The 16,384-nt window shown below is 34.5% G+C and overlaps 1 protein-coding gene across 1 annotated transcript in view; it reads left to right on the top strand.

The window, feature by feature from the left end:
- Window positions 1-15,909, top strand: part of TCERG1 (transcription elongation regulator 1) — an 83,107-nt gene extending 67,198 nt beyond the window's left edge. Inside the window, exons 15-21 of the mRNA XM_012658242.1 lie at window positions 1,593-1,743; window positions 5,910-6,074; window positions 6,721-6,903; window positions 11,496-11,675; window positions 12,357-12,440; window positions 13,540-13,640; window positions 14,838-15,909. Of these exons, the coding sequence (XP_012513696.1) occupies window positions 1,593-1,743; window positions 5,910-6,074; window positions 6,721-6,903; window positions 11,496-11,675; window positions 12,357-12,440; window positions 13,540-13,640; window positions 14,838-15,039 (1,066 nt within the window). The 3' untranslated portion in view covers window positions 15,040-15,909. The remainder of the gene's footprint in view (window positions 1-1,592; window positions 1,744-5,909; window positions 6,075-6,720; window positions 6,904-11,495; window positions 11,676-12,356; window positions 12,441-13,539; window positions 13,641-14,837) is intronic.
- The last annotated feature ends 475 nt before the right edge of the window (window positions 15,910-16,384 follow it).

The raw sequence follows: 16,384 nt of genomic DNA, 5'->3' as shown, positions 1-16,384 counted from the left end.
TTTTTTTATACGTATGTTGATTAGCCCTCATAGGCTTCATCTTTTTATTTAACCTGCTTAGAGTTTCCTCAGCTTTTTGGATCTATAGATTGGTGTTTTTCATCAAATTTGGGAAGTTTTTGGCTAGTAATTTTTCTGCCCTCATTCACTCTTCCCTTTTTTCGAATTCTAATTGCATATATATTAAAGCGTTTGATATTCTCACATTTCCCTGAGACTGTTCGCCCTACCCCAGTCTTTTTTCTGTCTCTTCTTTCGATTAGATAATTGTTATTGATCTAACTTCCTATAGTTGACTCTTAGTCTGTTATGTCTAATCTCATGTTAAGCCTATCCAGTTAATTTTTCCTTTCAGTTAATTTTGGGTTCTTTTTTATATTTTCCTATCTCTGCTGAAATTCCCTATTTGTTCATTCATGTTAAAACCACGTTTTCAATTCTTTGAACCTATTTTTCTGTAATTCTTTCAACGTAATTATGATAGTTGTTTAAAGGTAATTGCTTACTTAGAACAATGTCTGGACATCTTAGGTTCAGTTTCTGTTGACTTTTAAGTTTTTTTCCCCTACAGATCACATGTTTCTTTGTATGTTAGTGATTTTTGATTGAATATTGGACACTGTGGATAATGTATAGAAATCTGGAGTCTGTTACCTTCTGCTGAACAATGGGGATTTTTGTTTTAGCAGACAGTTCAGTTACTGGCTGCCCCCTTAATTTTAGGGTTAATGTTATGCTTTGTTATTATGGATCTCTAAAAGTAGAGAGTGGTTCTCTGAGCACCCCCAAGTCTGTTTCCCTGTGGATCTTTTGTGGACTTTGTTGGCTTGATACTATTCATCCTCCATCACTCTGAAATCTCTGTTACCTGTTTTTCACTCTTAATCCCATGGCAGCTTGGTATGGGAGTGATTTTTTCTCCCTGCTGTTGTGCAGCTTGGCTTTGGCTGTGGACTTGTGGGGAGTCCCTAAGAGGGACTTTTCTGGGGTGTCCTGTCTTTATAGCTTCCTCCTCTGCTGTTTTAGCACCTAAGCTTTGATCTTTGCGGACTTTTCCTGTCCGCGCCTTGGGAAACTGTCCTAAGGTCAAGGGCAATGGGGAGGGGGACATTACCTCATGAATTTCCCTTCTTTCAAATATCTTGGTCTTGCTCTGCCTGTTGTCCATTCCTTGGAATCAGTTGCCTCATTTACTTTGCCCAGTGTTATAGTTGTTTATAGAAAGAGAATTAATCCAATAAGAATTACTCCGTTATGGCTGGAAGCAGGACTCTGCTTCATCTTAGGTAGAAATAGATGAGCCCTTAAGTCTCTTGAAGCACACAAATTCTTTATTCTCTGATCTCCTGCCTTTTTTATAATAAATGTATATCCTCCTAATTTTGTGCTGATAGCACACAAGTTGCTAATCACATGTTCACTTTTTAGCCCTTTTTACTCCTTCTGTAGCTCATTGTTCACTGTTTAGCTAGGTGTTGGGACCCAGTGTCTCTTTGGCATATATTCTTGCTGGAAAATGGTATTTTCTGCTATACCTTTCTACAAGGGTATATAGCTCTACCAAAGTTAGCACACTTACCATTTTGTTACAGAGCTACTTTTAGTGAATTTGCAGCCAAGCATGCTAAAGATTCAAGATTCAAAGCAATTGAAAAGATGAAAGATCGAGAAGCTTTGTTTAATGAATTTGTGGCAGCTGCAAGGAAGAAAGAGAAAGAAGATTCGAAGACCAGAGGTGAGAAGGTAAGATGGTTTTAGTTCCAGTGGTGTGATTGATGTGAGTGCGAATGGAAAGAACTAAGCTGGTGCTGTGTGTCTAACTTCATTTATGGGCATAAATAATAGGACCTACTTTGTTCTTTTAAGTTAACTTTTACAGTTGTTCATGTATGTATGTATTCTCTCACTTTACTTCCAAAATGCTTATTTTAGTAGCTTCACTAAGCTGTATGGTTTTGCTTTAAACTGTATTAATATTAAGGTGCCTTGTAAACCCAGAACTGGTTATTAGGACTGCCAGCTCAGTGGGGCCTACTAAGATTTTAAGATTCTTTATAGGTGGTAACATTTGAATTTCAAAGAGCTTCTTTATCTTTTTCGCCCTCTAAAAGATAGCATTTTAGTGACTTTCTAGTCTTTCAGTAAGCATATCTTACATATAAATTATTGCTTATCAGAATTAAAGGTCAGCTATTAAAGATTAATGAATTCCAAATGTCATTTGATGGCAGTGCAAGAGTGGAGAGGAGCTCACCACTGGGGAGGCAGACAGACTAGTAGGGAGATGACACCAGTGGTGTGTGAACCATCAAAACATGCAGCCGCTCTCCTTAGTGTCCTGGTAGGCTTTGTGAATGTGGAAGAATAACCTCTGGAGCCTAATCATTCTTGACATTTAAAATTGCCTCTTATTTCAGAAAGTTACAGTATTACAAATTCTATTTAGAAATGTTCGGGAAGTAATGCTGCTCTTATTTGAAAAGAAGCCTCTTTCATTTAAAATAGTAACAGTACTAGGTAACACAATTTTTGTCAGAAATATGTGAAACTTTCTGAGTATGTGCTTTATTGGGCTTCAAAGTAAAATTTTTCCAGAATTATTTCACAGTTAACTTTTCTAAAAAAATGATTATGCTTCTCAGGAAAAATGCAAAATTGGGTTCTACTACATAATTTTATATGTTGAATTAGAATCATGTTAATGAATTGTTTGCTACTTCTGATTTTTAGAATAACGTATTTGATTAAAGAAAACCAAGTAAATAAGTGATTGATATTGTATGATTGGTTTTATACAAATTGAATGTATTTCCCTTTGCATTTGTAACTGATTTTCTTTTTCTGAACACTTTTTTGTAACTGTTTTATGTATTCTGTTTTATAACAACTGGATAGACTTTACGGTTTTGTGCTGTGCGGCCTGTCAATCAGTTCAGTGACAGCTGTCAATCACTGACACGCAAAGTATTGTGGGATTCCCTAGTGAGGAAAGAATTGATATCTCTCTGTGTGGTGACTTTAGCCTCCCACAGTTCCGGTACTTTACATTTTTTTAGTCTTTTTCCTTATGATATGATGAGAGTTGTGGCCAGAATGTGTTAATTTAAAAAAGAAATTAAATAGACATGACATCTAAATAAACTTAATATATTCAGGTTTATTTCATTTTGATTGTAAAATTTTAATTCTCTATGGGTTTGGTTTTTTACCATTACTAAATTTAAAAAAATAAAGCAGGAAATTGGTAAAGTGAAACTTTCTTAGCCAATTTAAAGAGTGCAAAATAAATTACTAACTAGGCTATCAAAGCAGAAGTCAGGGTTTAAATATAGTAAATTTTATATTCAATTCTGAGAATATTTGGTTAATGAAGTTTTATCATTTTTTCCATGATTTCCACTGTATTGTTTATATTGTTCTTCTTAAGTATATTGACTACACTGTTTTATTTTTTTTTCTCGAATCACATTGTAACTGTGTAATTGAATAGTAAGACCAGTACCAGTAGCATGATTCTGGAATTTATTTCCTCGTTCTTGTGATTCTCTGACTGGTCTTTATAGCATTGAGATAGTTGAATCAATAGCTAAATAGTAAAGGTTTAAAAATAATTTTAAAAACCTGTGAAGAACATTGACTTCCGGTGAAATTCTTTTTTTCATAAGTAGCATATTCAAGCTAAAGGGTACCCAGTCATTTTCATGTAGTTTTCACCCACGGTTTTCCATTTTATGAAAAATACTCTTAAAAGTACTTATTCTTATTAGACCTGTATTTTATTTTGTTTGCCAAAGCAGCTAATCTCAAGTTTTTATTTATTTATTATAACCAATTTTTATAAAATTGTGGTTCAAATACTTTACCTTTTGAAACAGCACATTTGAAGTTGCATATAACAGAGTTAATCCTTTGTTACGAATTTGGCATTTTTTCCTCTTCTCTCTTTTTAAAATTTCCTGCTGAACAAATTAAGTATTTTTGTTAGTAATGGAAGAAAACAGGGAGAATAAGAGCCTTGAATTACAGCTAATGGTAAATGACATTTTTTGACATTTATGCAGCTGTCAGATAATTCTTGTCCTACGGATAGCAGCCTCAGTAAGCTGTTTATAACCTGTCATGGTAATATCCACAATGAAAGGAAGTTAAAGTTTTAATTTATTTAAAGTTTGCTTTGTTTATATATCACATTTAAAAAACTATGTGATAATCTTTATAGGCTTTGTGTCTAATATGTGAAAATTGTTTTAAGTTAATACAAAGTCCTATGGTTTAGAAAGATTTATAACTATTTGATAAGCGTTTTTTATTTAACATAAGTAAATATTGTAAATTTTGCCTTCCAGTTATCAAATGCATCTAGGAATTTGGTATTCATCACATCAGATACAAAGTAGACAATATGAACAAAAATTACGTTACATCAATACATTAAGTGGTTTCTTAATCACTCTCTGGAAATATTGGGTTTATGAGTGTTTCTCATTAATCCAACAAAAGTCAAGAGCCAAGTTTAGCAGTGGAGAAAAATCCACAGCTGCTTAGCTCTTGTCTTTAAAAAAAATTTTCTGATACAGAAATTCTATTTCTTTCTTTCTTTTTTTTTCCTGACCAATTTCCCCTCAGGAACAGAAATTCTATTTTTTCTAACCCTCACAAAAGTTTTCCAGAAGGGACATCAACCTCCTTTTTAATCCTCTAGTTGGAGAAGTGAGGTTGTAGGGGGAGGTGGTAGGGTTGGAATAGGCGGAAGGAATGATTAGTTAATTTTGGGCTCACACATCTTAAATTCTGATTCTGTTCCTAATTTCTCATTCCCCTGGTCAGGAGGGAAGGCACCATATTTATTTAATCCCTATTGGTGGTGGTGGTGTCTTACCATCATCAGAATCTTTTGTTCAGATAATCTTGGCTGCCTTGGGTGTCTTCTGTGGTAGGAGTACAAAGTAATATAAATAAGATTAAATTTTAAAACAGGTCCTCAAAGATCCATAAAAATAAATATTCCTTTCTTCCTCTACTTAAAAAAACAAATAAATACAGTTTTGGAGAGGGATTCTAAGTACTTATATATGTTGTTACTAAAGGATTAATATTATTTAATACCTTTGGTATAATGTTACTAACTTGGTACTTCAGTTGTTGAGTATAATATTTGGTAAATACTTATATTCTGAGTTTTATGATGGTAAAGACGTACATATTAATGCTAAAAAGTACAGAATATCTGCATGCAGTTTTTAAAATAAATCTTAATTATGACCAACATATAAATTCTGTGGTTTTCTTATATATCAAGGTGGTGTACAACTGCCTTTTTAAAAACCAAAATAAAAATTTTCACCTTATTTTGATTTTTAGACATTTGACAGTATAGGTTTGTAATGACTTGCTATTTGTGCTCAATGATTTCTAAATCCCCCCATTAATTTTAATGAATAAAAATTTCATCCACCTAGTTTTTAAAAATAAATCATTCTTACCATCTTGATGTTAAAGTATTTTATTATCAGTTCATAAGCCTGAGTCTTAGCTAAAAATACATAAAACTCAAGACAAAATCATATTCCCTATGAAAACATGGCAGTTCTTGTATTAAAAGTGAAAAACAACCTAAAACAGTTTTGTTTTCTATTTGAATAATGTCTTTGTAAAATATGATTTATCTTGAATTTGGCAGATTTTAGATGAGAGAGCCTATATGTTTGTTGCTGTTTATATTTCTAGTAAAAGAGCATTTCTGATACTCTCTTTAAGATTTAGTCTCCTCTAAATAAGTGCATTTTAAAAGTTACTATTCTCATTTTTAAGGTAAGTGAATTTTTTTTCTAGTTGTGAATATTTAGATATGAGGAATTTCTCATGGTACGTTATTTTTTCCCCATCCCACTACCTGCTTTAAAATATAGATTAAATCGGATTTCTTTGAACTATTATCTAATCATCATTTGGACAGTCAGTCTCGATGGAGCAAAGTAAAAGACAAAGTAGAAAGTGATCCACGTTACAAAGCAGTGGATAGTTCATCAATGAGAGAAGACCTTTTCAAACAGTACATTGAAAAAATAGCCAAGGTAATCATTATGTTTATTTGTATTGTTATCATTGAATAATAACATTATTTTTTTTAATTAATTTTTTTTTTTTTTTGAGACAGAGTCTCACTCTGTTGCCCAGGCTAGAGTGCTGTGGCGTCAGCCCAGCTCCCAGCAACCTCAAACTCCTGGGCTCAAGCAGTCCTTCTGCCTCAGTCTCCTGAGTAGCTGGGACTACAGGCATGTGCCACCATGCCCACCTAATTTTTTCTGTATATTTTTAGTTGTCCAGCTAATTTCTTTCTATTTTTTTAGTAGAGATGGGGGTCTCGCTCTTGCTCGGGCTGATCTGGAACTCCTGAGCTCAAACAATCCACCCGCCTCGGCCTCCCAGAGTGCTAGGGTTATAGGTGTGAGCCACTGTGCCTGGCCAATAATAACAGTAATAATTGCATTTAAGGGTACATGTTGCTATTTGGAATTTTTCTTGTTGGGAGTCTGGAATTTTTCTTTTTGTTATTCTTAACATAAGAATCTATAGTTGCTGATTTGGAGATGGAGATAAACAATGTTAAGGTATATTCTTGGTAAAAACAAGATTTGGAATTTTTTATTTGGCAAGCTAGTTATTGTGTGAAAACATTTTGATGGAGTTGGTAAGGATAATGTAATTTTACTTTTACAGAATTTAGACTCAGAAAAAGAAAAGGAGCTTGAACGGCAAGCCCGCATTGAGGCAAGCCTTCGAGAACGAGAAAGGGAGGTTCAAAAAGCACGTTCAGAACAAACGAAAGAAATAGATCGAGAGAGAGAGCAACACAAACGAGAGGAAGCTATCCAGAATTTCAAGGCTCTTCTGTCTGACATGGTATATATTAATCTTTTTCACTATTTTCCTCTGAAGTACTGGTTATTAGAAATTCATTGTATTACCCGATTATGAACAATTTTTTTTTTTTTTTTTTGAGACAGAGTCTCACTCTGTTGCCCTGGCTAGAGTGCCGTGGCGTCAGCGTAGCTCACAGCAACCTCAAACTCCTGGGCTCAAGCGATCCTGCTGCTTCAGCTTCCCAAGTAGCTGGGACTACAAGCATGTGCCACCATGCCTGGCTAATTTTTTTTTTTTTTCTATTTTTAGTTGTTTGGCCAATTTCTTTCTATTTTTAGTAGAGACGAGGTCTCTCTCTTGCTCAGGCTGGTCTGGAACTCCTGAGCTCAAAGGATCTGCCTGCCTCGGCCTCCCAGAGTGCTAGGATTACAGGCGTGAGCCACCGCGCCTTGCCTCACCTTTGCTTTCTTCATTTCGTTCCTGAGTTCCAGCCTTGCTGAACTTAGTTAATGAACCTTACCGTCCTAACATTTCTCATGGCAATCCTTCCCCCTAGAATGGTTTAAAACTCCTACTGCAATGACAAACTTCCTCATTCTTCAAGAATGCTCTCAAATATCTCTTCTGTGAGGCTGCTCCCGACCCGTCCGAGCAGATTTGGCCTCGCTCTTTCTTTTACACGCACTCTGCAGCACCATTACATGCTATTGCAATTATTTGCTTACATGTCTGTCTGCCCTAAAAAAAGCTATTGGAGCTATTTGAAGGAAGGGGCAACATCTTATTTGTTTTGTAGTCTTAGTGCCAAGCACAATATTTACCTGACATGTATTTAGATACTTGATAAATATTGGTTAAAGAAATATTTTTCTTCTTTCTTTCTATTTAGTTTCCCATATTTCTTCACATAGGCAGCAGTGTGACTAACTTTTAATGCCATTATAAGCAATGAAACATACCTTTTTGTTGGTTAGTGAGCCAGCCTACCTGTTATGTCTTCTTTTTTTTTTAAAAAAAAAGTATTTTTATTTGACAAATGATAATTGTGTATACTTACAGGGTACAGTTGATGTTTTGAAATCTATATGCATATATACATAAAAATATGGAATGATTAACCAAAGCTAATTAACATATCACTTTTTTACTTTTTGTTGTTAGACATTTGAAATTTACTCTTATTTTGGATACACAATGGTTTATTATTGTCGTTTCTCACCCTGCTGTGTAGTAGATCTCAAAACTTATTCCTGCTGTCTGAAACTTTGTACCCTTTGACCAATAATAACTCCTGATTCCCTCCTTCCTCCTCCTTCCATCCCCCAGCTTCTGTTGACTATCATTCTGCTCTCTGTTTCTATGAGTTCAGCTTTTTTAGATTCCACATATAAGTTAGATTATGCAGTATTTGTCTTTCTGTGCCTGGCTTATTTCACTTAGCTAATGTCCTCTGGGTTCATCCACGTTGTTGCAAATGATAGATTTTTTTCTTTTTAAGGCTGAATAATATTCCACTGTGTGTATATATCATAAATTCTTTATCCATTCATCTGTTGATAGACACTTAGGTTGATTCCATATTTTAGCTATTGTGAATAGTGCAAAAATGAACATGAGAGTGCAGATTTTCTTTGACATACTGATTTCAGTTCCTTTGAATATAGTACCCAGAAGTGGCATTGCTGGACCACATGGTTGTTCTATTCTTAGTTTGTAAGGAACCTCTATACCATTTTCCATAATGGCTACACTAATTTACATTCCCACCAACAATGTAGAAGAGTGTCCTTTTCTTGTATCTTTGGCTCCACTTATCCTTCATTTTTTTGATAAAACCCATTCTTACAGGTGTGATGTGGTATCTCATTGTGGTTTTAATTTGCATTGCCCTAATGATTAGTGATGCTGAGTAGTTTTTCATATACTTGCTGATCATTTGAATGTCTTCTTTTGAGAAATGTCTGTTCATGGCCCTTGCCCATTTTTAAATTGGTTATTTGTTTTCTTGCAGTTGAGCTGTTTGAGTTCCTTATATATTTTGAATATTAACCCCTTATTCAGTGTATGGTTTGTGACTATTTTCCACCCTTCTGTGTGTTATCTCTTCACTTTATAATTATTTCCATTGTTGTGTAGAAGCTTTTTCGTTTGATGAAATCCCATTTGTTTGTTTTTGCTTTTGTTGCCTGCATCAAAAAAATCACTGCCCAGACCAATGTCATGGAGCTTTTCCCCCATGTTTTCTTCTAGTAGTTTTAGTTTCAGGTATTATATTTAAGTCTGTAATTCACTGCTGTTTTGATTACATTTGCTTTATGATTTATTTTTAGATTAGGGAGTGTGATACCTCCAGCTTTGTTCTTTTTCGTAAGATTGTTTTTGGCGTCTTTTGTGGTTCTATATGAATTTAAGTGTTAACTTTTTTCTATTTCTGTGAAAAATGACATTGGAATTTTGATAGGGATTTCATTGAATTTATAGATTGCTTTGGCTAGTATGAACATTTTAACAGTGTTAGTTCTTCCAATCCACGAACATGGGATTTGTGTTCTTCATTTTGCTCTCCTCAGAGTTTTATAGTTTTCAGCGTACAGATCTTTTTCACTCTTTGGTTAAATTTACACCTAAATATTTTATTTTGATGCTATTATAAATGGCATTTAAAAAAAAAATTTTCTTTTTGGATAGTTTGTTTCTATTAATAGTATATAGAAACACTACTGATTTTTATATGTTGGTTTTGTATCCTGCAACTTTATTGAATTTGTTTATTCTAATAATTTTTGGTGGAGTCTTTAGGGCTTTCTGTATATATAAGATCATGTCATCAGCAAATAAAGATCATTTCACTTTTTCCTTTCCTGTTAGGATGTCTTTTATTTCTTTCTCTTGCCTAATTGCTCTTGCTAGGACTTCTAGTACTATACTGAAAAAAAGTGGTTAGTGAGCAGCATTGTCTTGTCCGTGATTTTATAGGAAAAGCTTTCAGCTTTTCACTGTTGGGTATGATGTTAGCTACGAGTTTGTCATAAAAGGCCTTTACTGTATTGAGTTACGTTCTCTCTATACCTATTCTATTGAGTTTTTATCATAAAAGCGTGCTGAATTTTGTCAAATGCTTTCTCTGCATCTATTGAGATGATCATACGGTTTTCATCCTTCATTTTGTTTATGTGGCATATCACATTTATCAATTTGCGTATGTTGAACTGTCCTTTCATCTGCTGTCTTCTCTTCTAGACTATGCTAATTCTTATGCTTGGAAGTGTCACTTTTCAGTATGTAGTCAATAAGTCCACATTTGAACTCAAGGTTTGCTGTGTTGCTTTTTTTTTCTTCTGAATGCTTAACCCTACAAGAAAACAAAAATATTTCCTCTTGTATTTCTATACATTTCTTCTATCAGAAGTTGGTAAGGTGTTAAATAGCATAAGTACCTAAGTAGTACTATGGTTAAGCATCCCTAATCTGATAGTCTGAAACCTGAAATGCTTCAAAGTCTGAAACTTTTTGAGCACTGACATGGCTCCACAAGTGGAAAATTCCACATATAATTACTTAACACAATCTTCTTTTTTTTTTTTTTTTTGAGACAGAGTCTCACTCTTTTGCCCGGGCTAGAGTGAGTGCCGTGGCGTCAGCCTAGCTCACAGCAACCTCAAACTCCTGGGCTCAAGCAATCCTCCTGCCTCAGCCTCCCGAGTAGCTGGGACTACAGGCATGTGCCACCATGTCCGGCTAATTTTTTCTATATATTTTTAGTTGTCCGATTAATTTCTTTCTATTTTTAGTAGAGATGGGGTCTCGCTCTTGCTCAGGCTGGTTTCGAACTCCTGAGCTCAAACGATCTGCCTGCCTCGGCCTCCCAGAGTGCTAGGATTACAGGCGTGAGCCACCGCGCCCGGCCAACACAATCTTTGTTTCCTACACAAAATTATTAAAAATAGTTTTATAAAATTATCTTCAGGGTATGTATATGATGTATGTGAAACAAATGAATTTTGTGTTTAGACTTGGGTCCTATCCCGAAGATATTTCATTTTGTATATACAAATATTCCAAAATCCAAAATAAACTGAAATCTGGAGTACCTCTGGTCCCAGGTATTTTACATAAGGGATACTTATACTCTCACCCTATATTAAAGTTCTTAGGGATTATGATTGATAGGAGATATCTTCTTTTCATCCTTCCCCATCTCCCTTATCTCTAAACTCATGTTTGGTAGCTTAGGTGAGTGCTGGGATGTACGATTTCTGGCTTAAAATAAAGTAGTTTTTCAGTGACTTCTAACTAAGGTGGAATCACCAGAGATCTCTTTTCTAGATTACTGGAAATGCACACAGCTTAGGTGTTGATTAAGTTAACACTGCTTTAGTGTCTTGAGCTTATTAACTTGCTAGAAGTTCTTTTTAAATGGCCTTTTAACACACGATTCATTTATAATATGTGGTCTATTCAAAAGGATGTATTTATTTTCAAAAGATGTTATTTTCTAGTTTTTGAATGACTCCACTTTTTATAAATAAAAATTAAGTTTATCATTCCTAAGTTAAATCATTGAGCCTCTTATTGTTGGAACTGTGAAAAGATAAGTCTCTTTGGTGATACATAATAGTTCTCTTTTTTAGGTACGTTCTTCAGATGTGTCATGGTCTGATACTCGTAGGACCCTCCGAAAAGATCACCGCTGGGAATCTGGATCCTTACTGGAAAGAGAGGAGAAAGAGAAGCTTTTTAATGAACACATTGAGGCACTTACCAAAAAGAAGAGGGAGCACTTTCGGCAACTTCTGGATGAAACTTCTGCGGTAAGAGTTTCTTATTTTTCTTATTTTAATCTAGATGAATCTTTGTTAATAATTCCAAAAAGTAAAGCATTATTGGATTTTTAGTGTCACAGTTTTTAGACTCATTACTAGAATTCATTGTATGACTCTTTCTTCTCTGATTTTTTAAAAAAAATGTTATATGGCATTCCTACTATTTAGAAATTACTTCTCTTTGCAGTTTTCAAATTCATAACTGCTGCTACGGTAATTCAAAATGTCCTCAGCTATGTGTGATCAGTGATCCTTCCTGATAATAGATTTAGTAAATTCCTTCTTTTGCTCCATTTTCAATTTGGTACTATGGCCCCTTGTTTGGCAGTTTGTACACTTTGTTATCCAGGTTTTGTTCCTGTTTATCTGCTCTCTTTTTGGTGATGGTTTCTTCAGAAGTTATGATGTTTGCCCATGTAAATACAGGGTTTGCAGGTGATTGTCTTAGGCCACCTTGAAAGTATGGCCATGAAAATAAGTCTTGTGGCAAGCCAACAAAAAGAAATTGCATTAACGCTGCTTCCCTGTCCCTAACTAGTCCAGTTACGCTTGGGCATTACAAGAGATCGCAGGTCAGTGTGTAATATTATGTACCATATGTGCTGCAGTTTGACCCCCTAAATAAAAGCAAGTTGTATTTATGTTTTTTATTCACATGTCTTTTCAAAGATTACCTTAACATCAACATGGAAAGAAGTGAAAAAAATCATTAAGGAAGATCCTCGGTGCATTAAGTTCTCCTCCAGTGACAGGGTGAGAGGATTTTTTTTTTTTTTATTTCAGCATATTATGGGGGTACAGATGTTTAGGTTACATATGTTGCCCTTGCTCCCCCTCCCCTCGAGAGGATTTTTTTGTCTCAGATTTACTGTGCGTTTACAAGATATTAATTGAGTGCTTAGTCAATAGCACTAGTATCTTGACCAAAGTGAAATTGATGGTTTTAAGTGAATTAAGTGTATAAGAAATGAATCTGAATTTAATTAAAGTTCCTATTTTATTTCTTGCATGATATATTAACAAGAAAGCACAGTAGAAGTTTAAAATTTTAATCTTTGAGGTTAAAGGTTGTGTTTTGGGATCTTAGAGATTTAATGAAGCTAGAGTTTTAATTTTATAGTCAGGTCCCACTAGACAGACATATTTAGGCTGGCCACTTGACTCTTAAGCCATCCTAACAAGAACACCGTAACAAGATCCCTAGTTCTCATATGCTCCGTAGACTTTGCAGTAGAAGAACCTCTCAGATGTTTGAGGTTTATAAAAACTGAGGCCTGATCTTGTGCATTTTGACTCCTCTCTAGGAAACAAACTCACTAAAGGTCTGAAATAGTGAATAACTTCAAATAAAGTATTTGCTTACTATAGTCCATTTTATTTGTTGGCCTTTTATTTGTATGAGTTAAGGTTCTGAGTGTTATCTTACAGTTAGTGAATCTCTAAATTACACCACAGTACTGTTTTTGTGCTTGAAGATATAAATAAAGTCTACAGGAAATGAACACTTAACCCTTAATTTTCCTATTTTTGTCTACCTCTTGAAATTGTTACAAAGATTGAAGGAAATGATCTTCATTAAATACTCAGTAGTGCAGGGACATACCAAGTCCTCAAGTTTTAGCCACTACTAATATATGACTCCTCATTCTTGCTTTCTTTTTGCCTTAAAAATGTGCATTGCAGATTATGCATTTTAGTGAATTTTATATGAACAAACATGTACCCTACTGCTTTTTTCTTTTGAATTTTTGGTTTTATTATGTGACATTATTGGTTTAATAAATACCTGATGTTTGTTTTGGAATTAATGGATTTACTTTTCCCTAATCTTACTTTTTTCTTTTTTTGGCAGAAAAAACAAAGAGAGTTTGAAGAATATATCAGAGACAAATATATTACAGCCAAAGCTGACTTCAGGACGCTTTTGAAAGAGACGAAATTTATAACATATAGGTGTGTGCAATGAAATGTTTTATATCGGCATTCCTTGTCCTTACTAGTCTTTACTCTAATGGCCAGAGCATTCTTTGCATTCACACACATGTTGACATTATTAAATTTTAGGGATAAGAAGACGCCAACTTTTATTCAAAGCCGAATACAGCCCATATCTACCATACTTTTTTTTTTTTTTTAAAGAAAGGGCCCAGATGTCAATTCTTATTTTGTGTTAACCCACCCATCTGCTTTTTAAAACATAACCTTTGTTTTTACTTCACTGCTTTTTTAGAAGTACCCCCAACTATATAAGAATTTTATTTCATGAGGAGACTTTTAAAATAATCCTTCATTGTCAATTATCTTTGCCTCCTCTGAAGACTATTCAGTATGGTTAGATCATTTGAAAGCTTGAAATCATCTATTTAAGCTCAGCAAAAACATTTTTTTTCTCAGAGGAAAGCATTTTTCTGGATATATTTAAATAAAAATTGTAAATTATAAAATTGGAGCCTTAAAATAAGATTTCTCTGTAACATACCCTACCCAACCGTTCTCCCCTCCAACAGTTTATCATCAGGAAAACAATTTTGCATTGCTTACCAGTCAGTATGCAGGAAACCATTTTTGTTTCATGCTTCAGCTTTTCTTCCTTTAAAATAAAAATTGGAAACATCTTAATGAAGGGTATGTGCATGGGAGGATAGATAGTGCTGAGGGTGTGGTTTTTAGATATTTTGTCATTTGGATTTTTTGGTCAGGATCCTTAATGTTTTGCATCAGCTTGGGCTTTTAAATTAGATGTGAAGTAAGACTTCTTTCTACATTTTTATAGTTAATTTAGTGAAAGATGTGAAAGTGAAAGCTTGTGAAAGATGCTGGGATTGGCAGCCCCGCAGACTGAAGTCCTCTGTTCATCCACAGAACAGGTACAGCACGGGCAAGATTTATCCACCCACCCTCAGCCCTGATCTGGAGGGACCACCAGTAGGGGTGGGAGGGTAATTCAGCTTCTGAGGCCCTTTCACTCCTTGGAGTCTTTGCTGAGGCGACTTACAAAGGTGACCACTGCAGTGAAATTTTTCTTAAAAAAAAAATAAATAAATAAAAAAATGGAAACACAATTAGGAAGTAGATGGACATTTCCAGCTCATTTCTGAAAGACCTGTGAACAGCAGTCAGTAATTCCTGGACTTCTTTTTCTTATTTCAGATCTAAAAAGCTAATTCAAGAATCTGATCAGCACCTGAAAGACGTAGAAAAAATTTTGCAGAATGACAAGCGGTATCTTGTACTGGACTGTGTGCCCGAGGAAAGGCGTAAACTCATTGTGGCGTATGTCGATGACCTAGATCGCCGGGGCCCACCTCCACCTCCCACAGCGTCAGAGCCCACGAGACGATCAACAAAATAATTCTAAATACTCTTCCACAGGGGTATATATTAATTCAAAATGCTTGCATGAGCCAATTTTCGGGTTTTTACATATATGTGCATTAGTCAACCTATTGCAAAACCATCTGACAAACAGAAGGAGAAGCATTCATGAACAGTTTCTGAACAAGACACTTTGGAAATATTTATGCTTTTCTTTGTGTGGCATGACTGACATACATACTCAAATATAGGCTGTCTCTAGTAAATCTAAAATCTTTTGAAGCTAAAAATCATCCTTTTATGAGGTGTGGAAGTCAGTGACTTGGTGACGTTCTTTCTAGCAGTGTTATACATGCAAGACGTAAGAGCATTTGTGGTTTGAACTTGCCAGATGCAAAAACCACAGACTCCAAGAAAACCTAAGTTGGGGTTCGTTTTGTTTTGATTTTATTTTTTAAAGCGGGTAAAAGAGAAAACACTGAAAATTGAATTCTTATCTTCCAGAGGCTAAGATTATTATAATGGACAATACTTTTACCTTTGTCTCTAAAGAACAGTTTAGTTTTATTTGTTCACTTATGTGCTTTGATTATCCCCTCTGAATTATAGACCAAGTCTTGTCGTTTAGCCTAAGAGAAGATTTATGTAGTAAGTTCTTCTCAGGTTTGGAACTATGGTCATAACTAACATGTTGGCCAGAATAGAACCACTGGTTAAACATACTTTATTCACCATTAAGTGATCTTTATCAATATTCTGGATTAGACAACAAATTACCTTTCGGGGTATTCCCTGTAAACTATATTCCTGTTTGAACGTTAAACTTTTGTTTCTAAAGTTTAATTTTAAGATGTTTGAATGTTCAGTTTATGTATTTGAACTACAATAAACCAACCCTTTTTATATATGTGTATTGTATATTATTATTGTTACATTATTTATAAAAACTTATTTTAAACCTGTTTTTTTTAAAGCAGCAAATGTAATTGGCACAAAGAAAGTTGACATTAAATTTTGAATATTACATAGTTTTAAAAGGCTTTAATATAATACAGTATCTAGTATAAAGGGGGAGGAATTTTGTAGAGAACCTTTTTGGAGCTTAAGTCTCTTAGCAGGACCTTACTGCTTCATAGCAAGAAGATGATGGCTTTTTTTATTTTTTGTTTTTGTTGTTTTTTGTTTTTGTCTTTTGTGTTCATGTGTGATGGTTTGTGCCTTTCTGGCATCCTTTTAGCACGTCATGCACATCGTACCGAAACTAACTTTGATTCCCAATTGCTGTTTCTAGCTTTACCTCCTCAGTTTAAAAAAATCCCTTTTATTTTATCCCTTCATAGGATGTCAGTTTCAGAGTGCCACACAAATAAAATGTTTAAGAA

This window comes from Propithecus coquereli, unplaced genomic scaffold, assembly GCF_000956105.1.
Source record: "Propithecus coquereli isolate 6110/MARCELLA unplaced genomic scaffold, Pcoq_1.0 Scaffold58, whole genome shotgun sequence".
Lineage (NCBI taxonomy): Eukaryota > Metazoa > Chordata > Mammalia > Primates > Indriidae > Propithecus > Propithecus coquereli.
Note: the sequence above shows the minus strand (reverse complement) of the source record. Positions and strands in the feature narration are given on the sequence as shown.